General features: G+C 39.4%; 1 protein-coding gene across 1 annotated transcript; it reads right to left on the bottom strand.

Moving 5' to 3' along the window:
* Positions 1-9,811: 9,811 nt before the first annotated feature.
* LOC143624025 (AP2-like ethylene-responsive transcription factor ANT) lies at positions 9,812-12,843 on the bottom strand. The gene is made up of 9 exons (XM_077094782.1): positions 12,037-12,843; positions 11,463-11,955; positions 11,293-11,375; positions 11,174-11,182; positions 10,993-11,081; positions 10,835-10,908; positions 10,670-10,720; positions 10,509-10,585; positions 9,812-10,427 (listed from the first exon to the last, which is right to left on the bottom strand). Exons 1-9 carry the CDS (start codon positions 12,320-12,322, stop codon positions 10,147-10,149), a joined length of 1,443 nt encoding a protein of 480 aa, XP_076950897.1. The 5' UTR covers positions 12,323-12,843; the 3' UTR covers positions 9,812-10,146.
* Positions 12,844-27,115: the final 14,272 nt, after the last annotated feature.

A 27,115-nucleotide genomic window follows, 5' to 3' on the forward strand; every position in this document is an offset into this window, starting at 1 on the left:
TCCCTCGCCCCGAAAACAGTTTAAAAACAGTGAAAACAGCGAGAATAGGGGCTGTGAGACTCACCTGTGGTTCTTGTTAAGGGATTAATCGAGATTCGGGTTTTCTTGGTGTTGGCCTCGGAATTGAAGGTCTAGAATGCGATTAAATAACAAGAAGTATATATATTAAGATCAAGAATTAGGAGAATATAAGGGTTGGAAAGCAGATCTCAAGGTTATATTCTTGGCTTACCTGGTAACAGGATCGGAAACGAAAACAACGGATGCTTGGGAGATGATTAGTGCAAGTTGCAGTTCTTAAGAGAGAAGTTTGAAGTGTGTTTTGGGTGATAGTTTAGGTTACATATTTATAGGCAAACTCAAGGGAACACAATCCCTTGCTTTAGGGGATTGTAATCTTTTCATATCTAGGTGTAATGATGATAAGGTATGGAAATTATTATTATTTATTTAAAAGTGGAGTAGTGGATAAAAGATTTTGATTTGATTTGGTCAGGACATGCAGGTCTGGGGTTGGTGAGAATAGGGTGGCTGACAGTTAACTTTTCATGTTACAGTGTGCTTTTTCAGGTACTTTTGTCCGTGTACAGTAAAAAGTGGAAAATCTCTGAAACACGCTACTGTTTCCTTTTGGGCGGGAGTAATCTCCTTACGTCTGGAGAATAGACTAAGTGTTCTGTGCGTATCACTTTGTGCGCATAGCTTTCTGCGTGAAGGACATTTCTTTGCTGCGGGTAGGTGCGTAACCTTCTCGCAGTTAGGACATTGAGTTTCATTTGTAGATTCTCCAGGTGGTCTTGGTATTTCAACATAGTGATCAGTTATGTTGAAGTCAATTCCATCTTGGAGCTTCAGACAAACTAGCTCTCAATGTTCCCGCCATGCGGGGAGGTTAGTTCCCTTCCGCACGCGCATAAACGATTTAGGATGCACCCGCCCTAGCATCATGCGGGATGGTCAACCCATTAGACAACATAACGTTAAGGTACATGAAAACATAAAGCCAAAGCGCTCGCACAGGGCGCACATAATATGCCCGCGCTGATTAACATGGCGCGCTCGCGCAGGGCGCACATAACAAATGCACGCGCTGATTCTAATATGGCGCGCTCGCGCAGGGCGCATATAACAATTACCTAATATTTAGGTTGATTACTTGGTTTAAGGGATTGGGAATTTACCGGGTGTCACACAGACTCACAGTAATAGTATGATCATACGACCGTCGTAGTAGCCAATGCCCACATCGCAAGGCAACGGTTTTACCGACACTCATTATTTGCTCATTAGCTTAATTGTTTATCTCACAGGAATAAGTTTTGTGTTTTTATATTATATTGTATGTTAAATTAACTGGTGTTTTACTCACTCAACCTTGTGTTGAAAAAACTATTTTATTTTATACGCATATGCAGGTTATCATTTGAACTGATATCAGGTTTGGTGAAGAATTTAAAGTTATTATTGTTAGAAGAATGAATCAAGACTTGATTTTAGATTTTGAATTATTAATTATCTTGTTGCTTTTATTTTTAAGTTTTATGTACTTGGTTGTTTGGATTTATTCGAATAATTAATTAAATTTAATAGATATTCTCACATTTTAATTATTGCATGATAGTACCTTAAAAGCTGTGAGCAATCAGCTCATGCCACGACATTTTCGCCTTAGATTGGGGTGTGACAAAGTTGACCTTGTTTCCCACGTTCATCTTGATGACCAAGTTGAGTGGTGGATACATATAATGCTTGGTGACCAAGTTGGGTTACTAGTATAAGTAAATGTAAAAAGTTAGTGTTGGAATAACAACAACAACAATCACCACCATCACTACCCAAGCTATTGTAATTAGTTTTTTGAGTTATATTTTTTGGTTATAATATAAGTCAGTTATTTCTAAGTTGTTCGTTAATTATCATTTATCATTATTGAATTGTTATCAGATCTTGGTTCAAGAACACGATACATTACAGCCAACAAAGAAGGTGTTTCGATCGAACAAGTTGGTTTGATTTCCCGAAGAAGCTGTTGTCGTGGTTGATCAAACAAGTTGGTTTGATCTCCCGAAGAAGTTGTTACCGTGGTTGATCGAACAAGTTGGTTTGATTTCTCAAAGAAGTTGTTGTCATTATCGATCACATAGTTCGTTCAATTGTTGCTTTGTTCAAACAAGTTGGGTTCGAATAGCCTTGGGTAACACGACTCCACCGCCACCGCCAAAGGGGAAAGAGACCGGGGCATTTTCCGGTCAATGTCAAATGTTAACTTCAACGAACTATACCATGTTGGCTATGAGGATGGGAGTAGTCCTAAGAGTTCACAAAGTTTGGGACACCATCAACTCGGATGTCTCTGATGAAGACAAAAATGACATGACTATGGCCTTTTTGTTTAAATCCATACCCGAAACCTTGATGATGCAAATTGGAGATCAAGAAACTGCTAAAGCCATGTGGGTTTCGATTAAAACCCGTCACTTAGGTGCCGAACGGGTTAGGGAAGCACGTCTCCAAAGCTTGTTAATGGAATTTGACAATATGAAGATGAACGAGTCAGATTCCATATATAAATTTGCGAGAAAGTTATAGATGAACCAAGGTTGGTAAAGAAGTTTCTCAAAAGTCTCCCGAGATCGAAGTATATTCAGATTGTTGCTTCGCTTGAACACGTGCTCGATCTCAATAAAACGGGATTTGAAGACGTTGTAGGCCGACTTTGTAAGGCCCCGTTACCGGTAGCCCTACTTTCGTGTTGGATTTACTCATAAACACAGTTGTAAGTATCAGAGTTAATTAAAACATTTACGCGGAATATAAAACTTTCATAAAACATTAAATAATTCATAACTTGTCTCAAAACATCCTTGTCTTTCAACATTAAAGCATTGAAATTAAAACATCATAAGTCTTCAGATGCCAGACTCTTGTTCAATGCCACGTGTCTCCTCAAGCAAGCCGCCTCATCCTACTCACCTGCTTGCATACTAAAAGTCAGCTACGCTGAGTGAGTTCTAGTTAATCATACACTATACAATACACATAAACTTATATTCTTTCATTCATACTTTCATACTTTCATTCTTTCATACTTTCATACTTTCATACTTTCATACTTTCATTCTTTCATACTTTCATTCTTTCTTTTGTATTAACTTACCTTCATATCTTACGTTATAAAGAGCATTACGCCCTACATTCCTCGAGTATTATTAGGGCTCGGTACCCTCCTTCCTCGAGTATTATTAGGGCTCGGTACCCTCCTTCCTCGAGTATTATTAGGGCTCGGTACCCTCCTTCCTCGAGTATTATTAGGGCTCGGTACCCTCTTTCCACGAGTATTATTAGGGCTCGGTTTCCCTCTTTCCACGAGTATTATTAGGGCTCGGTTTCCCTCTTTCCTCGAATATTAGTAGGGTTCGGTTCCCTAGTTCTCGAATATTAGTAGGGTTCGATTCCCTCTTCGTTACCATACAACCATACATCATACCTCGAGTATTATTAGGGCTCGGTACCCTTTTCGTAACCATACAACCATCCTTTCCTTCTTTTATTAACTTTATCACATCCATACACATAAGCATACATATCATACTTACCTTATACTTAGCGTTACAACCTGACAGTACGTGCAATATCCGAAGATCGTTCACGTACCGTCAAGCCATCATTCATACATATCACATTATTCACATAAGGCATACACTTATCTCTTAGGATAAGCGTATTAACAAACATATCGAGTATGCACACAGCCCCGAAAACGTAACACATTAATGGGGCTAGAAACTCACCTGAACACGGTTACGTTCACCGTTAATCGTAATCCCTTTCTTCAGTTGTGCACGGCTGACTGTATAACAAGTATACGTATCAATTAACTATCACTTCTCATAATGTATTTCTATCTTTATATGACCCACAACGAACGGGGGTCCGGGGGCAGCGCCCCTGGCAGCGGGGTCTAGGGGCGGCAGCCCCTAGCAGGGTCCAAAAGGCAGAGCCCCTGGCTGGGGTCGAGCTGCCAGGTCAGCTTGGAAAAATTTTATTTCCATTAACTGTCTTAACGCATTTTTCATTAGATTTTTAATTTATTTTCTAAACGAACTTGACCTTAAGCGAAGTTAAACCTTAGGCGAACTTAGCTTTAGGCGAAGTTATCAGGCGAACTTGGCCGTAAGCGAAGTTATCAATTAGGCGAACTTGGCCTCAGGCGAAGTTATCGCTTTGAAGGCGAAGTTATCGCTTTGAAGGCGAAGTTATCGCTTTGAAGGCGAAGTTGCCCAGTTGCAGGCGAAGTTGCCCAGATCAGCCACGGCTTTGATTTATGTCCAGCATTTTGGGCGATTTTAACACCCTTGTTATGGTTCGACATCACCCACTACGTTTCCCAACCATTTTCGGTCGTATATACGCTATAAAGCTCGGATCTTTAAACTTCAAAGATCAAGAATCATACCTTTTTGAGCTTGTTTGGATCTCGTTTACTTGTTATCACAACTAATCGCTCTCTCTCTCTCTCGGATCTGCCCGGTTCTTCCCTCGGCCGGCGGCGAAGTTGTGTGGTGTGTGTGTGTTTTGGAGTGTGTTAGAAAAGTGATAGAATGAAAGATATTTTTGGGTTTAGGGGGTATTTATATCCCTTAAATCCCATGGACCTAAGGCTCATTCTCATTTAACTCATCTCAATTAATCCAAGTCCATTATCCGCTCCTTACCCGATATTAATTAATTACGCGAAATCACTAAACATAACTTCCTTTATTCAACATTATAAATTTTAGGATGTTACAAACTTCGAGCCTATGAGGAGCGAATCCGAGAAGAAGAAATTCAAGGGGGTGACCAAGGTAGACTAATAGGGGACGAGGACAAGGAGGTCGAGGTCGCGCTTGAGGCCGATTTAATGGCCAAGACCGAACCCCTAGTACCGAACAAGGGTCATCATGTCGAGGAAAAGTAAGGGTGAAGAAAGATCAGTCAAAGATTTTATGTTACGGATGTGAACAGTTTGGTCACTTTGCATCCGATTTCCCAGACCGAGTTCAAAAGGGTCAAGAAGCAAACAAAGTACAAAATAGAAACCCGTAAAATATTTGATGATACAACGTATATGCATCAAATTGGGTTCTTAAATGAACAAAACATAATACCAAAGAAATACGAGATTGAGTTGGTCGAAGATGATGTGTGGTATTTGGATAATGGGGCAAGTGATCATATGATAGGAAACCGGTCATATTTTTTAGAGTTAAACTAGAACATAAACGGGAGGCTTAAGTTCGAAGATGGGTCATTTGTTCAAATCAAGGGAAAATGCTCAATTCTTTTCCAAGGAAAATCGGGTGACCAAGACTTGTTAACCGAGATTTATTACATTCTGGAATTAAAAAAATAATATAATAAAGTCTCGGTCAAGCAACAGAGTCTGGATGTGACATTCGGATGAAACACGATCTTCTGACCATGTACGATGAGAATGGGAGGTTACTCATGAAGGTCACGAGATCCGCAAACAGAATCTACAAATACGAATGAAGATTGGAGCTCCCGTGTGTTTCCACTCAAAGATTTAAGATGATGCATGGCGTTGGCATGCAAGGCTAGGGCGTATCAATTTTGAGTTAATGAAACAGATGGCCAAGAAGGATCTTGTACGAGGTTTACCACATGTTAAACATGAAAATCAGTTGTGTGAATCGTGTTTGGTGGGTAAACAAACGAGGCGTTCGTTTTCGGCCACATCCTCGTTTAGAGCAACCCAACCTTTGGAGTTAGTTCATGGCGAATTGTGCGTACCAATAACCCCACCCTCTATCTCGGGTAATAGGTATATCTTTGTTATTATAGACGATTACTCACGATATATGTGGACGTTTTAATTGAAAGAAAAAGGTGAAGCGTTTGAAAGTTTAAGAGGTTTAAAGCCCTAATCGAGACGGAGACGGGTTTACCAATGAAAACTCTTTGAACCGACATGGGAGGAGAACTCACTTCACGTGATTTCAATCGGTTATGCGATGAAAATGGAATTATTCGGCATTTAACCGCCTCGTACATGACACAACAAAATGGCGTGGTAGAAAGGTGAAACTGAACTTTAATGGGGATTGTGCGGAGTATTCTAAAGGCGATGCAGGTACCGAATTATATGTTGGGAGAAGCGGTCCGACATACAACTTTTTTAATCAACCGGGTCCTAACCCGAGCCTTGGTTGATCAAACTCCATATAAACTGTTCAAACAAAAAGAAACAGATTATTGAACACGTTCGAGTATTTATGTGCATGCGTATGCTAAAGTTGATAGTGTACATCTAAAGAAACTTGATGACAAGTCATGACGACTTGTTTATTTCGGGCCGAAGACAGGTTCAAAAGCATACCGTCTCTTCGATCCGAACACCGGGAAAATATTTGTTAGTCGGGAGGTTGTGTTTGACGAAAACAAAGGGAGAAATTGGGTAAAGAAAGTCGAAAAGAATGACACCGAGTCAGGTATATTTTCTATTGTTTGCGGGGGGGGGGGGGGGTGCGATTGACAATGGAACTGGTCAAATCGAACCCACTATTGAAGAAACGAGTGGAAGCAACCCGGGTAGCCCAAGATCTAAACATGCATCATCGGTTCAACCCGAGTCCAACGAATTAGCCGAACCAACTCATATCAGGCCTAATTCCTCAACCCGCTCTCAATTTCAATCAACGAGTAATGGGTCACAGATCCATTCGGGTGAATATGAGGCCCAAACGGGTCTAAGATGTTCAACTTGAGACTCGGTTTTACCAAGAATATTACAAGAAGATTATGTGTTACATGTTGAATCTGACTATGAGCTATTGTTTCTTACATCAAGTGGTGAAATGTGTAGCTATTTTGAGGCTAAGTCGAACCAAGAATGGGTTCGTGCAATGAATGTTGAGATCGATTCGATAAACAAGAATGAAACATGGAAGATAGTCGAACCTCCAAAGGGTGCAAAATGTATCGGGTTGAAGTGGGTGTTCAAAAGTAAATGAAATGCGGATGGAACGATAAACAAGTACAAAGCTGTGTTGGTTGCAAAAGGGTTACGCGCAACAACCCGTGATCGACTTTGATGATGTTTTCGCTCCGGTAGCCCGAAGTTGAGACTGTTCGGCTACTAATCGCATTGGTTGCATCTAACCGACGGGAAATCCACCATCTTGATGTAATAACGGCTTTCCTGCATGGTGAATTGAAAGAAGTCGTGTTTGTTTCACAACCCAAAGGATACGAGAAAAAGGGCGAGGAGGCAAAAGTTTACAAGTTGTCAAAGGCCTTATACGGGTTAAGGCAAGCTTCCCGAGCTTGGAACACAAAGCTCGATAACATCCTACGAGACATGAAGTTTCAAAAGTGTTACAAGGAACAATCGGTTTACCGAAAGACGAATGAAAACATTTTTTGATCGTAGCTGTGTATTTGGATGATTTATTTGTGACAAGTTCAAGCTCGAGCATAATTTCCGATTTCAAGAAGGGTATGGTGACCAAGTTTGAAATGTCGGATCTCGGGAGGTTAACCTACTATCTCACTAAAGCACTCTCAAGAATCAAGTTCACAGAGATGCACGAGTTACTTAGAGTTGAAGACCTTACAAATCTGAATCAGGAATTAGGGGGTGAATGTTGGATTAACTTCTATTCCGGGTCACAAGTCGGTGAACTGTGCCTAAGAGGTTTTAATAAGTCGGTTAAAGTCTATGGGGTATTTTGAAACATTCTTTCATTTGTTTGGTGGCCAAGTTCATCTTGTTGGCCAAGTTGACCTTATTGCTCAAGTTCACCTTGATCAACACATATTATGCTTGGTGACCAACTTGAGTTACTGGTATAAATACATGTACAAAGTTAGTAATGGAATAACAACAATCACCACCATCACTACAAAATATATTGTAATCAGTTTTTTGAGTTATATTTTATGGTTATTATATACGTCGGTTATTTCTAAGTTGTTGGCTAATTATCGTTTATCATTCTCCACTGACAAAGACATTGATTACCTTTGCATCTCTCATTAATATGGTAGTAATCTCAAATAACACACACGAAGTTGGTGATAGTGTTTAAAACACAAAAGCAAACAAGCTCATCTTGGTAAATATCTTGCTCTTGATCTTCATTTTCTTCTTTGTATCATGAGTAGCTTTTGGATAAAAGATTGCTAAGAAGAAAATGTGTAGTCTTATTATGGCATGAAGTTGATTCGTTACAGAGTTGGACTGTGACATGGGCCGTACGTACTCCTCCTGTCTTTATTTTGTCTCCTAAAAATAATTCCATATTTTGAAAAATTATAATTTAGAAATCGATTTATGTTGTATATTAATTTAAAAGTAATAATAGGAAACAAAACCACAAACAAAGAAAGTATGAACAACAAAAGCCACAACTAAATAATGAGTTGAAACTAACTAAAAGAGAACAACCATATTTAAAGAACTTAACCCACCTTCTATACATAATTTTATGGTAGAGTAGGTGGTAGGCCATGCGTTGTCCAAATCTTGAGTTCAAATCTCAACTCCTATAAAACTTATTTCTAAAATTTTCAAATTAAGCATCTCATAATTACTCTATATGGTTCAAACAGTTAACCGGCTTTCAGTTCAACCCGGTTTGGTAAAAACCTTAAGGTTCGACAGAAGACTCTTGAAAAGTGTTAACCAGGACCGGTGTCTAAGCCGGTTTCCGGATGAACCGCTCCAGACTGGTTTTTTAAAAAAGTTTCAGGGGAGAATTATTGGGTTTTTTATAAAAAATTAAGTATCATAATTTTTGCTCAAAGGTATCCGATACATATAACAAAGGAAAAAATAAAATTTGCACTTCAATATAAAAGTTGAGGGGTAGCCAGCATAAAAGTTGAGAGGTACCCCAGACTTCTTCTATGCTCGATGTATGTTCACACCTAACGTGACTTGCCACATAGGTAGAGGGGCTTTTACAAGTTTTGTGTGTAATGTTTTTATTTTGTTTTGATGGTAATCTTTCTTTCTTTCTTTTTTTAAATGTTTTCCTAATTTTCTATATCGATTAATTCAAAATTGCATAAAATAAATTCTTAAAATTAAATTCTTAAATTTGAAAAAAAAGTACATACAAACATAAAATGACAAAATAATTTATAATAATAAAACTAATTCTTGTAGCATTTGTTTCTAATGGTTGTTTTCTTTTCTTGAGGCACTAATACCACTCGATGCCACTTTGTTAGAGTAATTGAAACCTTTCAGAGACAACTCATGGACATTTGGATGCTTGGAGATTGTGTATTATACAAAGGTTACAGAAACTGTTTTTGAGTCTCGAAGATCTAACACGGCGGGTAATTTTAAGAAATGATAACTAAAATAATAAAGTAATAAACACAAATACTTCTAGTTCTTGAATTCGTACATATCGTTTGGATTAATTACAATATATACATGTTTATATGCATAGCCAACGGGTGTAATCAATCATCACACTTTTGGATGAAACCACTTGGAATTAATTAACTACTGATTGTCACTTAACCATGGTATAATTCTATAATAATAAATGTTAACTTACATCATACCGATAATAATACTAACAACATTAAAACTTAATAGTACAGACTAAACATACATCATACCGGTAATAATACTAACATTAAAACTTAAAGTACAGTTATACATGCAACCCAACAATTCATTGCCTTCTTTATACATTAATTATCATTTCACCTATATACGTATAAAATCAAAAACTAATTTATAAATACATCTTAAAATTCAATCCACAAAGCAAAAAGCATTATAAACATGGATAAAGAAAAACAACAAATCAAATATACACAAACATGGAGTCACGAAATTGGTCAAAGGATCGTCTGTCATTAACCTACTTTTATCATTTTCCTTACAACCTTTTCTAGCTTTTTTCCATTACAATCTAATATAGGTTTTCAAAAATTTAAACACTTTATGAAATAGAAACCCTACAAGATCCTACATAATACCCAAACTACCCTTCCTATTTCAAAAAGAAAAAGAAGCCAGTTAACCACAGTGGCACGTACAGAGCTGTTGTCAGCTAGTAATTAAGGGTTGGGTCACGTCCTCGGGTCCCACAAATTCTTTCTTGACTCCATTTCCGACTATGCATCTGTCCATGCACCAAATGTAGGGATCTGTGACCTCACTTGTGTTGTTGCTATTGGCATTGAAGTTGGGATGGTTTCTGGTTCCCCAATTTGAGGTAATTGGTTTGTGGGGTCCGGGTCTTTGGTTCGCCTAGCTAGGTCCCCGGTTAGAAGAGGATTACTTTGGATAATCTTTTCGACATTGTACCTAGTCATGTCGAAGTTAGTAACGGCATTAGTGCCACGAAATTTGATCGCAGCCACGTCGTAAGCCTCGGCCGCATCCTCTTGGGTGCCTGAAATATTGCTTTAAAATTTTGGAACGTTTCTTTTATTATGAATAAAATGTTTTACATAATCTTTAGTTCAAGACTTACTAAATGTGCCTAGGTAAAGATCCTTGTTCCCCGCGACACGACCGATACGTGCTTGCCATCTGCCATGTTGATGGTGTCTGAAAATTTGCAAAATTATATCATCAAAAGATATGTATATAATTTCTTTAGTTATAAATGTAAAAAATGACTAGTTGTTGGACCTTGTTACTCCTCTATAAATGGAAGCACCCCTAGAGAAACCACTGCTTCTCCTGAATAGAATTTATGGTGGATGTGACAGATATAATTCATAAATTATGTACATAATTAAATTATATGGTTTGAAATTTGAAGTGAGAAAATTGGTAGATGGTAAGAGAACTTACCTTCTCAAATGAGCAACATACTCTTGTCTAGACATATTCTTCATTTCTTCAAGCTCTTGTTGATAATTTTCCACCTAAGTTAACACTTTCGATGTTAATATCACCTTAATTACCATAAAGATATACAATTAGTTTTAAAACTTCATATAAAAAGGTACCGGGAAATTAATATTAGTTGAAGGTCCCCAATACTTGAGTGCTGCTAAATCATAAGCTCTAGCAGCTTTCTCTTCCATATCATAACCACCTAAAAGCCATCATGAAGTAATCATTATTAGTGAATCTTGATTTAAAATAAAGTAAAGTTTTTTAAAGCTAAAACAAGAAACTGAGGCTTACCCAGATAAACTGAAGTGAAGATCACAGTCCAGAAACCAAGAAACATGAAAAATGTTAAGAAACTGAAGAGTTATAATTAGTCAAAACAAGCAAAATAACCATAAGACAACACTTCTAACCTTGTCTTCCCTTCCTAGTCTGGCCTTCTTTTTTGCAACTGTTGTCCCATAAATAAGCATCATATCTACCTGTCCATCTATGCCTGATGAAAACAAAGATTCAAAAATGTATAATAAAACCTACACGTGATACTTTAAAAAAAAACAAGAAAATGAGAAATGAAGTCAACCTGGTGACACCCCTATACTGAGAGGTTCTTTGACCAAATGTATCTAAAGATTTCCTGTGAACAATCTGCTTATGTTGATTCACCTTCAAAGCCCCTCTTTTCTTTGTATCCATGACCACATTTTCAGTAACATAAGTAGCAGCATGTGTGATTTGGTGCTGTGAAACAGTGACACATGAGCTTGATTGTGAGCACCCAGGGCTCATTGACAACCTAAGGGACTGTAAACCATCACCATTAACAGAACCATAACTGTTTGAAATCCAACCTTCTCCATTATAACATGGAAGGTAAAGACCACAAGTAGAATCTGCCACAATCTTGGCTTCCTGTTGTACAGTTGGGTACAACCCTGATGAGTAATCTTGGTAGTGTTGAGGTTGGATATGATAATTTTGGTGGTAGTACATTGTACTAGTGTCTAACCCAGGGGTCCCCATTGTTACACCACCAAAAAAGTTTTCAAGTTTTGGTGTTGTTGAAGGAACCATCCCTAAAAAGAAACCTAACATTACTAACATTTCAAGCAAAAAAACCAAAATAATATGACAAGAATAAAGAAAATATAACTAACCTTGTGATCTGGTGATGGCATCCATTAAGCCAAGTGAACCATCAGATTTGACAGGCATAATAATAGGAAAATATGAGTATACCCCACCACCATTACCACCACTATCATTTGCAAGCTCAACTCCACCATTGTAGTAAATGTTTTGGTAGTTGAAAAAAGGTGTGAGATTTGAAGGAGAAGGATGAGTAGCCTCTGGTGAGTGAGGAGAAAGAGAGAAACCTAACCAGTTGTCACTGTTCTTGTTGTTGTTGTTGTCATTAATGTTGTTGTTACTCATGGACTTCATTGTTCTAAGTTAAAACTCACTCTAAAGAAAAGAAAGGTTTGATTTATTTCAATGATTGGTTAGGTGGTAAATTATAGATTGTTTTTCACCATTTTTGAAAGTAATATAAGAAGATGTGGGGAGAGATCGAGGGGGTGAATGGAATAAGTCAAGAGTACGTCTATCTTTTTGTTGTTGTTTAGTTGCAGACGCATATCTATGTAGATCTATATATTACGTACATAAATGACAAGTATACATCAAATGTAAATGAAAAACAAATGCATTAACTCGTCGTTATCTCCATGAAAAGATTGGTAAAGGGGAACAAAGCTAGTTTCTTCAAACTCAAACAAAAAGAATGAGTTTACAGCAAACATTGTTGGGAATCCTTCCAGCATTGCGTTGGGATCTGTGTGTGAGAAAGACTTGATCTTTTGCTTTCCTCTTTCTCTCTCTTCTTTTACTTTATTGTGATGTGAATCTATGATGCCTATTAATCTATAACACGTACATGTACGACGTATTATGCAATTTATGGTATGAGGATCTGTTTTCCCTAAATATTTTGTCGGTAACATCTTTGTCCGGTTTTAAACATTTACTTTTATTCAGCTTTCCTAGTTTGAATCTATCTGTTTGCTATAATTTTGAATAGTACAATCTTTGATCACAACCCATTTCAAAGATTAAAATTAAGCGATGAAAGAATTCAAAATAAATCAAAAACCCATTTGGTAAATGATTTTTTTTTGTGTTTAATAACAAGGGATTGTGATGAATGATAAAAGCTAACTAACTGATAACAATGAAAATGAAAAGAGGTTTATAAGGCTGTGTAGTGGAAAAATTATAAAATTGGACGATTTGTGATATTTGGCGCACAATCAGCAAATAGGAGATTTTTGTTTACGGTATAGTGGTGTTGGAGCCCAATATATATATATATATATATATATATATATATATATATATATATATATATATATATAAAGAGAGTAAGGTTATATCGCCCTGCTTGCGGCGCGCGCATATAATGTATATATGTGTGAACCCTCGGGTGGGCAAAAGTGAAATTGCAATAATTTTGACGTTATTTTACTAATTTCGTGAAAATAACGTTAAAAGTGGCGGAAGGTTAATCAGGCATCATGTGGTGGCGTTGATAGCCGAAAGACAAGGGTACATGCACCAATCAGCGGGTGTCCCGATGGTTGAGTGTTATGTGCCTTATGTCCAAGGCTTGATGCAAAACTACTATCGAGCCGGGGGTCTCACCGGAAGCAGCCTCTCTATTCCTACGGGGTAGAGGTAAGACTGTCTACATCTTACCCTCCTCAGACCCTACCATAGCTTTGCTATTGGTGAGATATACTGAGTACGATGATGATGAAGAGTAAGGTTATAATAAAAAAATCTAGATTCATGAAAAGTGTAAAAAACAATATAAACCCTTACATGTACAATAACATATAAGGGTAGGATGGTCCATATTATTTTTCTTTATTTTATCCATTAAATCGTTAATTATTATTCTTCTAATTTTCAAGCTTGATTTAAATTGTATCTTTTATTTTTAGACATGCAACTACCATATTTTTATGGATCTTGATTATGATCATCTTTAACCCAATATTCAACTATTACAAAAGTATAATCGATCTTGGTACATCTAATAATTTCTTGGACGTGGAATACTATTTCCTGACTATGGCGAACTCATTTTTATATGGGAAACCATACCCATGAAATATTATTTAAAGATATTGCCGTCTAATTAAATTCTTGTAGGTATTTTTTGGTTTGTTTAGTTGATTCAGAATTCTTTTTTTTTTATTTTTTTCATAATGTGTTTTTAATTTCATAGGTGTTTTTAGAGATGTATTTTAAATTTGAATAAAAATATGATAATTAAAACTTGATAAGTATTTATTCTTTTTGGATCAAAAGCACACTGAAATATAGTTATAATACTCAAGAGTGTGTTTTTGTTCTTAGTGTTCTTGATGTTGTGTTCTAAATTTGGATAAAATTTAGTGTTATTTTTAAATTTTGATTATTAGTTGATTTATAACACACTGCAATATATCTTGTGATATTATTATAGTTGTGTTCTAAATTCAGATTAAAAAAATGATAATTATAGATTGATTATGTTTCCATAAATAATATAACACAATGGACAATTATGCCTCGATGATTCTTGGCCACTGACTTACTGCTTTCACTCAAAGGCCATTGATGCGTAAGACATTGAGTTGGGCTACTTTCCTTCCGGTAATGCCTTTCCCTGCGGTCACCTTGCCCTTCTACTTACTGGCTTGGCTATTTCGAAGGATTCGCTTCGGCGGGTGATTGAACTAAAAATCATTTTTGAAAGCGGCACTCCTTCCTTGCTTCTTACCCCGTAGTGGGAGATTTTCTCCGTGCCCGTTCCGCATGCGCTTCGCGCGCCATTGGCGCTTTGCTCTCCTCTTATTCTTCATTGGACGGTTCGGATGGACTTCGCCGTTCTTTCCCAACTAAAATAGAAAAGGCTGTATCACATCGAGATGCCGATTACACACCCTGAAAAAACACTACAACGAATCTTAACCATTAAATCATACAATCCAATGCACCATATCACTTCCTACACCTCTTAGACGCACTTCAACTTTTATTTTAACCTCACCCTACACACACACACACACACACCACATAACAATAAAATAATAATATTCCTCAAACCCTCGCAAGCGACTAAATCCCCCTTGGTCGCCCCTCTTATCTGCCGGGGGGGGTGCTTTCTCAAAAAATCGCCCCTCTATGCCCATTCTTCTCGCCCAGTACGCATTGCCTAACCATCATAAGACATGTGTAGTGGATGAAGCCCCTATATGGATGGGGGGAGTGACATGTGACGTCACGTCAGCATAGGGGCTTTTTGATTAATTAGTGTAGTAGATAGAGCTCATTCCAATCATTACCTCATCATTATTTTATTTATTTTTTATTTAAAATAATTCAAATAACATTTTATTAAATAAAATAAATTTTACATTAAAATTAAAAAACAACTAGAAATTACTCGTATTCGTCTTCTTCACCATCTTCGTCTCCGTCGAGCTCGTCTTCACTTTCCTCGTCTCCTTTGTCATCCCCGCTTGATGCGTTTTCACCTTCGCCTCGAATTGGCCGAACCGAACAAGCATGTTGAACCAAATCACCCGTAAGCACATTATGTATCTCACGTGAACTCATTCGATAAGCATTATTGCACCACCGACAAGCTTAGTGCTAATGTCGGCACATCACTTGATGATCCGAACATGTATCATCGAGTAGCAGGCAAACTTCAATACTTAACCTTCACGCGACCTAATATCTTATACGTTGTGCAACAAGTATGCATGCACATGCATGCATCGCCTTCTGATCACCTACACACCCTCTGTCGAATCCTACGGTACGAGAAAGGCACAATATCTAAAGGCATGTATATGCGTCATAGTTAAATTTCGCCCAAACTAAGCACGGGCTGTGCCTTCCAAGACACGGTCCTGCCTTACTTCTGGAACCAAAATTGAAATTTTCAAACTCATGTTTCTTGACTCCTTTTCATTATTCAGGATGTTCGGATATGACGATGAGGAGTTTGAGAAAATAGATCACCCATCGTTACTATTTGTGGGTACTTCAAGAAAGAATATCAAGGCTAGTGAAAAAGCTAAATAATGAAAACAAGGATGGAAAGACCCCTATATTATGTATGTAGGTCAACACTTAGGAATGTGAACTAGTATGAAATATATAAGGAAATAACTCTTGCGTCATGGCAGCGCTTCCTGTAAAACCAAACTAAATCGTACTAGGAACTGATAATAAAATTACTAGCTTCATTCAGACTTTAAGAAAACCCATTGTACTCATGATATCACTTTGAAGAAGACATGGTAACTTTTAGGCTAGGAGGTCGGTGGGTCAGGACCTCGTTCATAGAGTTAGGTGTGAACATGGAAATTTACACGCATGCTCAGACACAGACTGAGATGTGGCTTACATCAGGCTACACATTTAAGGGTGAAGAGGGAAGAGAGAGGAGTCAGACATCTGATAAAACTGAGTGAGCGGATGCATGGAGATTGTTGACAGGTAACTCGAAGGCAGTGTATAACCTGAGTGTTTTTAAGAGTACTGAGTGGATGGACCCATTGTTCAGGTACATCCATCGTCTCCTTAGCCACACCATGACATCCTCCAGTGAGAGTACAGGGGTCATTAGCCTTAGGGATTTTTGGGCCCTTTATTGCATGAAAACATGGGGAAACTGTAATATTGTTTACATGTTGTGCAAAATGCGGGAGAAATGTGCCAAGGTCAACGATACAAAGATGATTGGGGGAGCTTGGATTGTCAAGCTTCATGTGGCATACTGATGTATATAAAGTTATACATCTTTTTAACATCAAATAACCTCTGAAAACTGCAACTTCTATCAAATAATATAGCTCAAATTTCTACTTATCATATTAAATGTATTTTCAGGTAAACCCAAGCCTTAAACGAATAAACAAGTGAAAAACCAAAGAAAACCCAAGAAAACACCTGAACACGCCCCCATGCCTCCCTGGACACGCCCCCAAGCCTCTAGATGCAAGAAAAGACAAAAATCTGCAAGAAAAGACAAAATACTTGACACTCAGGCACGGGGCCGTGCCTCATGAAGCATGGGGCCATGGTCACCTTCTAGAAAAAGACAAAAAGAAATATAACAGATCATCAAAAGCACGGGGCCGTGCCTCAGGAAGCACGCCCCCCTGATGAGTCAACATTTTCGATCTGACAAAGCATTAATTGAGACTGGACAAGGAGGGCGTGCCTCTTGAGGCACGGGGCCGTGCTTGTCTCTCCATACTACCTATAAATATAGGAGCATGTTGCATTGATCAAGAGTGCTTGAAGAAAATATCTATACGAGTTTCTCTTTTAATAACACCCACATTACACTCATATTGAAGGTCTTATGAAGAGTTTGAATGCTTGGAGGTTACTACCATCATCCATCATCATCATAATCCTTCATCATTAAAGAGGGTAGATTCATCCAACAATTGGTTAGATTATTCTAGTTTGATCATGTGTTTGTTAACTTCATCTCTTTTAATGTTCATAACTATGCTCATTATGAGCTAAACTCCATTTACCATCTAAAATCTATGAAGAAGCTTTGTTTTACTTGATGATTATGTTGAACATGTGATTTAGTTTGATAAAGTACATGGTTATTTTTGCAATTATCCATTAATGAAGAAATGTTTTACTACTTTAACTTAATACATCAAGGTTGATGGCATACGGTTTAGATTCTCATGGTAGAGAGGGACCAGATTCAATTCCCTTGGACCTCTAGATATGCATGACTACGGATATGGTGGTATGAGTATTGGGAACATGGAGCTTTTGGTTGTGGATACTCGTGGTAGGATTTGGGATCTAGAGGCTCCGGCTGATAAGGATGATGATATTTCGTTAGCCCAAGTACGCTGCACACGTCGTCGGCCCGACACTCCACATACCGACTTTGGTGGCAGTTCATCACAGCCTGACCCGCACTCCTTTGCGGGAATGTACCATCTCAAGACCACCCGATTTGACCATCTTGACGGACAAATAAGAAACATGAGAGACCAGATGGCCAGATTAGAGGACCAGTAAGTCGGTATGACCTCGTAGTACCCATGACACGGTTGACCACTTATTACCACATGGCTTGGTGATGTTTATTGATACACTTTTATGTTTGTGTTGTTGTTGGTTGTTAAACTATTTTATTTTTGTCGCTTGGTGTGGATGTTTTAAGACATTAGTAATATTATTATTATGTAGGATGCCCGATTGAGAATAACATTATGACAAATATGGTGTTTTCATCCAATCTTTCTGTTTGTGAGAATTAGCCTTCATGCAGATATTCAGAAAAATACTCATATATTAGATACTTTTGAGTGAGTCAGGCAATTTTGCGGAATAGAACTTTTCTTGAGAATTCATTCGAGATCAAGCGAAATGCTACATAATAAGAAAGGTAATATATTTTCAAAAATCACATACCCTCCTACATAAACCCTACACCTACCACAAAACCTACCCTACCAAATTAACCATTTTACCGGTAGAATTCAGCATTGGTCTTTTACCATCAGACCCTAAAGAACTGGAATGCATTCTTTCTATTTCAATTTACTTTGATGCCTACTTCGCAAAACCTAGGTTGCCTACTTAGGGAGAGAATTTTTCTCTTTAGCAATGAGATGAAGAAAAGGTGGCGCAAAGAGGAACAAAGGCTAACATTTTGTGGGATTTCTAAAAGCACAATGAAAAGACGAGCAAAAAGATATGAAAGATGTTTAAGATACGGGAATTAGTCCCACGAAAAAAGATGTAGAGTAAGTCAAACCCAATCCCAGTACAAATGTACCAAACTAATGAGGGTGTGGGTTATTAGGCTCAAAGTCAAATGATCCATTAGAGTTGAGAGTTATGTTCAACTTAGGATTGAGGAGAAGCTGATCCACATCTTAGATAAAACCGGTCTTGACGATCTAACCTAAAAAGAGTCATTAGGATGGGGTCAAGAGTTATCTCTTTCTTTAATTATCATGGAGTAACATGACTAAATATGTTATCCTCACATTTAATTTCCATAGCAAGCTCAAGATCACAAGTTTACTAATAACTATCAAACCTAATTAAGAGGAGTTTTAATCAAGATAATACCCTTTTATCTTTGATTTTCTTTCCACCTTAAAATATAAAAACCCAAAAATATTGTCTTTTATTTTATTTCTCTTAGATTTTTTTACTAAAAACCAAAACAAAAATGATCTTTACTTCGGTTAAATAAATATAACGATTAAGTAGTAAACTTTATAAGTGTGCCCGTGGATCGATACTTTGTTCTTACCTATACTTTACTACATATACGATATGTATAAGTGCCTATTTGTGTGTGATTTAGTTAAGATAATAATCATTTTTATAAATTTAAAACTCAATATTGTGTGTACAAACCTTTGAAAAAAATTAACACCTTTTTCTACTACATCTGCATTGCATCAAGGCCTCAACGTTTCCCAAGCCTTGATATGAGTAAAACCTTTTTCATCCTTTCAACTTCTTATATTCAGCAGTAACGCTGTTAAAATATCCTTGTCGTCTTGACCACACGATCGACCCGCTCCCCACCTTTGGTCGAAGATGCAATTGAATCTTTTAACTTTAGGATGCAAACCTTTCCATTTTGAGTTAACTTGACATTCTGTTGGTGCATTTTGTGACCGTCGCTATGCTATTCTGACTAGTTGGGTGAAGTTGTGGAGGGAGCCAACTTCATGTGTTGGTGAAGTTAATACAACTTCACGTGTAGGTGAAGTTAGAACAACTTCACGTGTTGGTGAAGTTAGGACAACTTCACCATAGGCCCAAGCCCAAGCCCGCGAGTTTGTGTATCTATATATACGTGTGTCATGTTTAGAGTTTGGCATCCAGAAAAAGTTATTAGTTCAATTGTTCAATTGTTTAGTTGCATAGAGAGAAATAGAAAGAGAGAGTCGTGTGGGCAGACCCGAGGTAGAGCTCACCTCAGTTCAGCCGTTTTTGTTTTCTCGTTCGGTATGTAATACATGTTGATTAATATATAAAGGATCTGCAGATTCATTTATTTCATTCGTGTGTATGTTTGTGTTAATTCGTGTTCTTCGTCTCCAACACCATAAACGAGTCTAGGAGGAATCCGCACTCCTAGACATCGTGCGGATCTCGTATCGATCACCATCGCACCGGGGAATTACACGTTCCAATCGTTTAAATCCATTTAAGTGGGAATGTGTTCAAGAACCGTGTAACATCCTAAATTCAATTCACCTTGGATATTAAAGATATCAAATGCTTCGTTTACATCATTCGGAAAGTTCGGTGGTTAATTGTGTTATTTCCACAACTTCATTGTATAAAAGAATGAATTTAGATTTCTTGAACCATTTTCCACCAAGTTGTATAGAGAGAGAAAGTGTGTGTGAGAGAGAAAAAAACCCTATTTCCAAACTTCATTCTCGTTTTTATGAGAACACCTAGCAATAATCGAATGATTCCCGAAGATCTAACCGTCGGATCAGTCTCAAATATTTGAAGAAGCTTTGTAACATATATTTGAAGGTTTTCACCGTTGGGACAATCGGAGGTCTAGAACTCAGGACTCTGTAATCAAAACTGTAACGGTGAAAAAGAGAACATTCTGGCAACTGTTTTGGTTTTCCGGTGAAGGTGGTACCAGTTCCGGCGGCGGTAACTGACGGGGTTCGTTTGTTATAGTTTCAAGCTATTGGAGTGTTTTCAAGCACAATCTCAAAAGGTACGTTTTCTATAACAGGTGGTTCACATGATGTCGGTATGTCTTGAAAGTTTGTAGGATGATAGATCGGGTCACGATTACTGATAAAGTAACGAGCTTGATAATAAACCGGTTAATTAGGTCGGTTCATGTTAAACGAGTAAAGTTCGGTTCGTAAAAAATAAAATATGGGTAAATGAAGTCTATTTTATATGAAATTTAGTATGCCACTAGATCAGGATGGAACGCTTTTTAGAGTCTCAAACTTTATAATAAACCAGATATTTGGACTAGTTCATGTTAAGTGAGTAAGGTTCGGTTGATAAAATGAATAGGGATGCTCATTACTAATGAGAATGCACTTTGCAAATGAGAATGCTCATTGCGGATGTGATTGCTCTTGCAAATGAGAATGCTCTTTGCAAATGGGAATGCTCTTAAAAATGAGAATTCTCTTTGCAAATGAACCTCAGGATACTAATTTCTAGATGTTTAACCATTATATACAGCTTAGATAAATTAGTATGTGTTAGTAAGATTAATTAAGTTAATGGGTCCGAACCAGTTAGCTTAGTTAACTTAATTTAATAAAGTATAATTAATTTGTGTAGAATCAATAATTAATGACTACTTGTTTAATAGTTAACCGTTTTCGGTTAAGGAAATGATTTACTATTAATTTCAAGCGCAATAAGATTCAGGTGAGTTTCCAAATGCTCTTTTATATATTTAAAATATGTTTTGGTGCTGGTATGAATACGATATGTGTCAAGTAAATTAACGGTAAGTTAAGCGTCGGTTATGTAGTCAAGCTTTAGTCAATCGGACCCCGTTGTATAGGTACACAATTAGACCATGATGCATGGGTACTCAGCTAGACCTTGTTGTACACAGTTAGACCTCGTTGTATGGGTATTGTATGGGCTCCATGTATGTGCACTAGTTTACACCACCTTTGTGGCGTGTGTCAGTGATTACAATGACATGAGGACAATTCAATATGGTTGTATGGTTACTTGATTTGACAATTAGGTTTTCATGTTTTCGTTAATTCTCAGTGATTGCCTTTATATGGTTGTATGGGCTTTATAAATCGACCTCTAAAAAGAGTCGTGTTTTGTTGATTTCCGACCTTCTCGTTCTCCAATATGGCGATCCAAGCCCTCGCCAACGACACTTCTTCCAACTCGGTCCACGACCTTAGCTTCTTTCGGCTCGTTGTTTTTTGTGGGGCAGGGTCCGGTGGCTCGTCAGATTCTTCGTCTAGGCTCACCGCATCTTGCAAATTTTTACCGTCTTTGTTTAGGTCGGATTATTCTTCCGGCTCATTTTTTGGTCGATAGTGTTGAAATTTTTGTTGTTCGAATTTTTGGAATTGTTGAAATTTTTGTAAAAACTCGATGAACCCGGAGTTTGGTTCGGTGGAGTAGCTATGGGTTGAACGTCTCCCCACTCCGACAACATTAATTTTGAGTCGGCTAAACGTCAAGAAAACTACCGGCTTTCGATTGCTTCGAACTATTTTTAGCTCGTCAAGGATCAATATTTTTGTTGGATAAGAGATTGTAGAGAACGTTCAAGACAAATGTGTGTAGAAATGTTGTTGTGTGTAAAGAAATTGTTGAATGGTTTGTGTTGGTTAAATGGTATTATATATATATATACATATATATATATAATTACAAATTTTATCCTTTAAACATAGCTAATTAACGGATCAAGTCCTTTAAAATGTTTACTTTCAGACGGTGTCCTTTATGAGACATGTTTCCTTACTTTTTGTCCTTTAGACTAACGGATGTTAAATATTTCAGTTAAATAACCAGATGTGCACTGCACATGAGGGTTTAAAGGTAAATTAAAGTTTACTTCTAATTCTATTAATTAAATTTAAAAATTATAATTTTTTGTAATACAAAACAATAACAAAATAAAATAAAATAAAAAACAAGAAAATAAATTCATAATATTTATATTCTGAATACTGGACAGAGGAGAGGATGAATGGCCAACCCACCAAAAACCCATCATAGTCGGTGGCAACTGGCAAGCACCACCATCATCGCTACTCGCCACTAGCCAAGCACCACCAAACCGTTATCATCGTCGAACAAGCATCATCAATCTCCATCACCATTACCATAATCGCCAGCCAATTCCACCGGAAACTGCCTTGGCTCGCCGGCAAACACTCAAGGTCGCCGGAAATCCGTTATTTGCATCATCCGGATGCGTCAAAGATCGATATATGATTCGTCTCCTCTTCCTCGCCACCACAAACATCATATTCATCTTAAAATCCATACGGTTGTGAAGAGGTAGGTCCCAGCAGAGGTGGTTAGGACCCGCAAGACTCCCTTAAAAGGAGACGTCTGCGCAGTTGAACACGCAAGACTCCTTAACGGACGTCTGCGCAGTTGAACCCGCAGACTTCACCATAGGGACGTCTGCGCCGCGACCTACCAAACCCGCAGGACCCACCACGCTCAGAGTTGTGACGACCTCACATGCGGTACGCAAGCTGGTCCCGCAGGAAATGCCTCCCTATGGTTTCCAAGTATCCGCCTGTTCCCGCAGGTGCGGATACCCGCCATTAGGGACTGGCCACCCGCGCAGCATGGCTACACGCATAAGGCTCAAACTCAATAATAATTCAGTAGTCACCTGAAGAAGGAATGAGCAAAGCCGGGAACATTCCCGCATAAAGGCGGGAGGGGGAAAACTCCCGCCTAAATGAGCCAGTCCGTATAATAATGGAGGATCTTTTGTGTGATACCTGACGAGGTATGGACAAAAGATCTGACCAACGATACGACAGCTCACTGACAGCAGCATGGCAGACAACACGCCACAGCACTGTGACCAATAGCCGCCGCCTGCTCACCAACTCCTGCCATACCACGTGCCTAGCCTGTAGTTGGTGGAAAAGGAAAAGTGAACAGCACGCCTGGTCACTGTCAGCCGCTGCCTATCCACCAATTACCAGCAGAGCACGTGCGTAGGCCACAGTTGGCAGAGTAGTAGGCCGGCTAAACCTCCTTGGAAACCCACCTTCGGCTATAAAAGACATCAAATGGTATTATCATTTCATCATCTAATATCTTGTATAATTTACCTGATAACTGCTCTAGCATTAATAATATACTTTTATATTCAAATATAGACTGATTCTCACGCCGGAGGGTGGTCACAAGGAGGAACCCCCCCCCCTTTCTTAGTGACGAGCTCACGGTGTCTGTTTTGCAGGTTATCGGAAGAACCATCTTGCCGGAATTAACTCCTCGTGGGAAACGTCTATCTAACCCTCAGGTTACTCGTAATCTGTCGGGGTTCAACTGGTGTTTCTTCATTGGCGCCATCCGTGCATAAAGCTAGAACTTTATTTTTCTCCAGTTTTTTCAAAATTTCTGGAAAGATGGTTAAGGATACTCCGGTCCCAAAATCGAGTAACCAAGAGACTCCGGTAATTATGACCCCAGCTATAAGGGGGAATACCGAGTATACAAACTTTACGAACACTACCCCAGCTACCCAAGCCGGGGCAAGTGAAGTAAATAATCAGACACTGGGATTCACCGATACCCAGTTAGAAAATCAACAGACGAGGCTCCCCTGCCAAACACTCGATGAGGTTAAAGCGTGGGCCGAAGCACGTCAAAAAGAGTTCCAAGCTGAGTTGGATGAACGTTTACGTTCACTCCAACAAGTGGAAGAATTCGAATACGACGATGATTCGGAGGAATCCGAGGAAGACGCGAACCCTCGTCATAGGGCGAAAGGGAAGCGTAAAGAAACGGATTCCCAACTTAGAAGGCGTTTTGGAGAAGCATTCAGTCCAATAAACGTGGGCAACAGCCCACGGGACTTCTCCAAAACATTCACGCCAACTGCGGCAAGGGCGGGAACGTCAAAATTCGCAAGGGACATTGCGGAAGCAATCGCCCCAAGAAGTGCCAAACAAATGTCCAACATAGGCACGTACGATGGTATTTCTGACCCTGACGATCACTTGAACAGATTCATCGCGGGGGCGACCGTCAGTAACTGGACGGAACCCACGTGGTGTTATATGTTCCAAATGACGCTGGTCGGGGCAGCTAGAGCGTGGTTCGACCGTCTGCCGGTTCACCAGATCTACGATTGGGCAGACTTCCAACAGAAGTTCAGCCAACACTTTAGTCAGCAAAGAAAGTACACTGAGGAGCAGTGGACAATCCTCAAGTGCGTCCGAGAGGAGGAAGAATCTTTGCCTGACTTCATCACTCGCTTCAACTCGAAGAAGCTAAGCCTGGGCAACGTTAGCGAAGATCTCGTTCGCAGCCGCTTTCATCCAGGGCGCAAACGACCCGGAACTCATCCGCACCCTGACGGGCAAAGATGGCATGCCATCCACATGGGATGCCATCATGACCGCAGCTAAACGCTTTGCGGAAACCGAGAGGCAACTGGGTAGAGATCTTCCACAGAGCACGAACCTCTACACCCAGAAGACGAGGGAAAACAACGTCCTTACCGCCCGGTTAAACAAAAAGCGGAAGCTGGGCATTTGGCAGTCAAGGGTAAACTTTGACACCCCGTCCGGTTTCCAACATCGGTTGGGCGGAAGAGATAACGTGAAACTGGAGAAGAACTCTAGGTGGACGCCACTCACAAAGAGTGTGACCGAGATATTCGCCACGGAGGAGCTCCCGTGGCCAAAGGCTCCGTTTATCCGGCATCGCCACAACGCTGATCGGAGAAAGTATTGTGATTTTCACAAAACCAAAGGCCACAACACTGAAGAATGCTTAGACGTAAAGGACTTGGTCGAAGCATTTGTCAAGGATGGGACACTCGCGCACCTTGTGGCGAAGTGAGCGTCGAGCAGGCTGATGCGTGAACCCCAGCTGGGGAAACGCACGAATAAAAATCGCAGCTTCAACGGAGACTACATACTGCGTAAGCAACGAGATCCCGAACAAGATACATGTCGGCTCGATGGTGCTCCCATCCAAGCCACGCCTAATGGGAGCTCAATTACAGAGTTTGTATGTAGATCAATTCCAAATTTGTAAAGAAAAGGCCTAGAGCCACTTCTAATGGAAACGATTCTCCTTCAAATTGAAGCTGATGATTTTACATTTATATTTTATGAACCCAAAAGCATCAAACCTTCACGCAGGTCAGTTAAAGGGGAAAGGTTCAGCCATCCCACTATGTGAAAGTGCCGGTATATCCGCATGAATCCTGGTAGAGGAAGCTGAACACTAACCTATTAACAACCACGCGTTGAACGGTCGATTCGAACACTAATGCCGGTATTCACCGCATCAAGTGAAGAATCGTTGCGTGGGGAAGGCGGCAAAACCCGCATAAACCCAGAAAATGACAAGACCTTAACGCAGGACAGTTAAAGGGGAAGAGTAGCCATCCTACCAAGTGCAAATGCCGGTACTATCCGCACACTCACAAAGGGGGAAGCAAAACTTCAACCTACTGTCAACCACATTCAAGGTTAACTTATTCTAAACACTTGGGAAATCGCTAATTTAAACTAAGTATGCAAGTCATATAAGGTTTATAAAGCAATGAACCCAAAGGAAATAACAGTCTTATCCATAAAAAGATTTGTATTTCACAAAAGATATATTACAAGAATGGCCGGGTAACTACCCGCCTACAAAACAAAATCTAGTCTATCCTAGCAGCGGGAAGGGATCTTCAGAATCAAGCTTCAGGACCACTTCCACTTGGACCCGCCCCATCAGTAGAGCGTGGCGGTTCAAGGAAAGCCTTGAGGATAGCAAGTCCATCATCAGCAGCAGCGACTTCCTTCACCTTCTCCACCACCGGATGCGGGAAGGCGGCATATTGGTTCACCGCTTGGTCATATGCAGCTTCGGTGTCCACATCGAACAAAGGGAAGTTGGAAGGCGGGACGCCTTTCTCAACGAACCCTAGACCAAGCAGGAAGCCGGCCTTTTCCCCATTCTCATGAGAAGCGTTGAGGGCTGCGCTCATGGCATCATCGTAAGTAGTCTCTGAGAAGACCCGATGCACAACCTACAAAGAAAATACAAGTGTCAAACACCTTTTCTATGTACAAAGGAAAGCGTGAAGACGTAAAGCTAAACATACCTGAGACAACGCTTCTCGAAGAAGCCATTCCTTGGCAACCAGAGCTTCTTGAAGGGCGGCTTGAGCTTGGGTGCAGGCGCGTTCGGCTTCGCTTTTGTTAAGGTTGGCAAGTAGCACTTCCTTTGCGGCAGCCTCTTCGACGCCCTTAAGCTTCCGCTCGGTATGGTCAAGCACGCCCCTCTGGTCCAAGATCTCCTGGAGCTTCTTGGCATCTTCCATCGCCAAGGCATCATGAGCACGTTGGAGAGCCTCTAATTTGGACTTGAGCTCCTCATTCTCCACGCGTAAAGGCTCAGCAACGGCTTCAGCCTTGGTGGCCCTCTCGG

Source organism: Bidens hawaiensis, unplaced genomic scaffold (assembly GCF_021521415.1).
Source record: "Bidens hawaiensis isolate Kalapana, Puna unplaced genomic scaffold, B.hawaiensis_p1.1 tig00003653_1, whole genome shotgun sequence".
Classification (NCBI taxonomy): domain Eukaryota; kingdom Viridiplantae; phylum Streptophyta; class Magnoliopsida; order Asterales; family Asteraceae; genus Bidens; species Bidens hawaiensis.

Excerpts from the sequence above, each read along its gene's own strand:
- LOC143624025 (XM_077094782.1), bottom strand. The coding sequence starts at position 12,322 with ATGAAGTCCATGAGTAACAACAACATTAATGACAACAACAACAACAAG. Across the intron at positions 11,956-12,036 it reads TGCCATCACCAGATCACAAG|GGATGGTTCCTTCAACAACA; the intron begins GTTAGTTATATT and ends GTTTCTTTTTAG. Across the intron at positions 10,909-10,992 it reads CAACTAATATTAATTTCCCG|GTGGAAAATTATCAACAAGA; the intron begins GTACCTTTTTAT and ends GTGTTAACTTAG.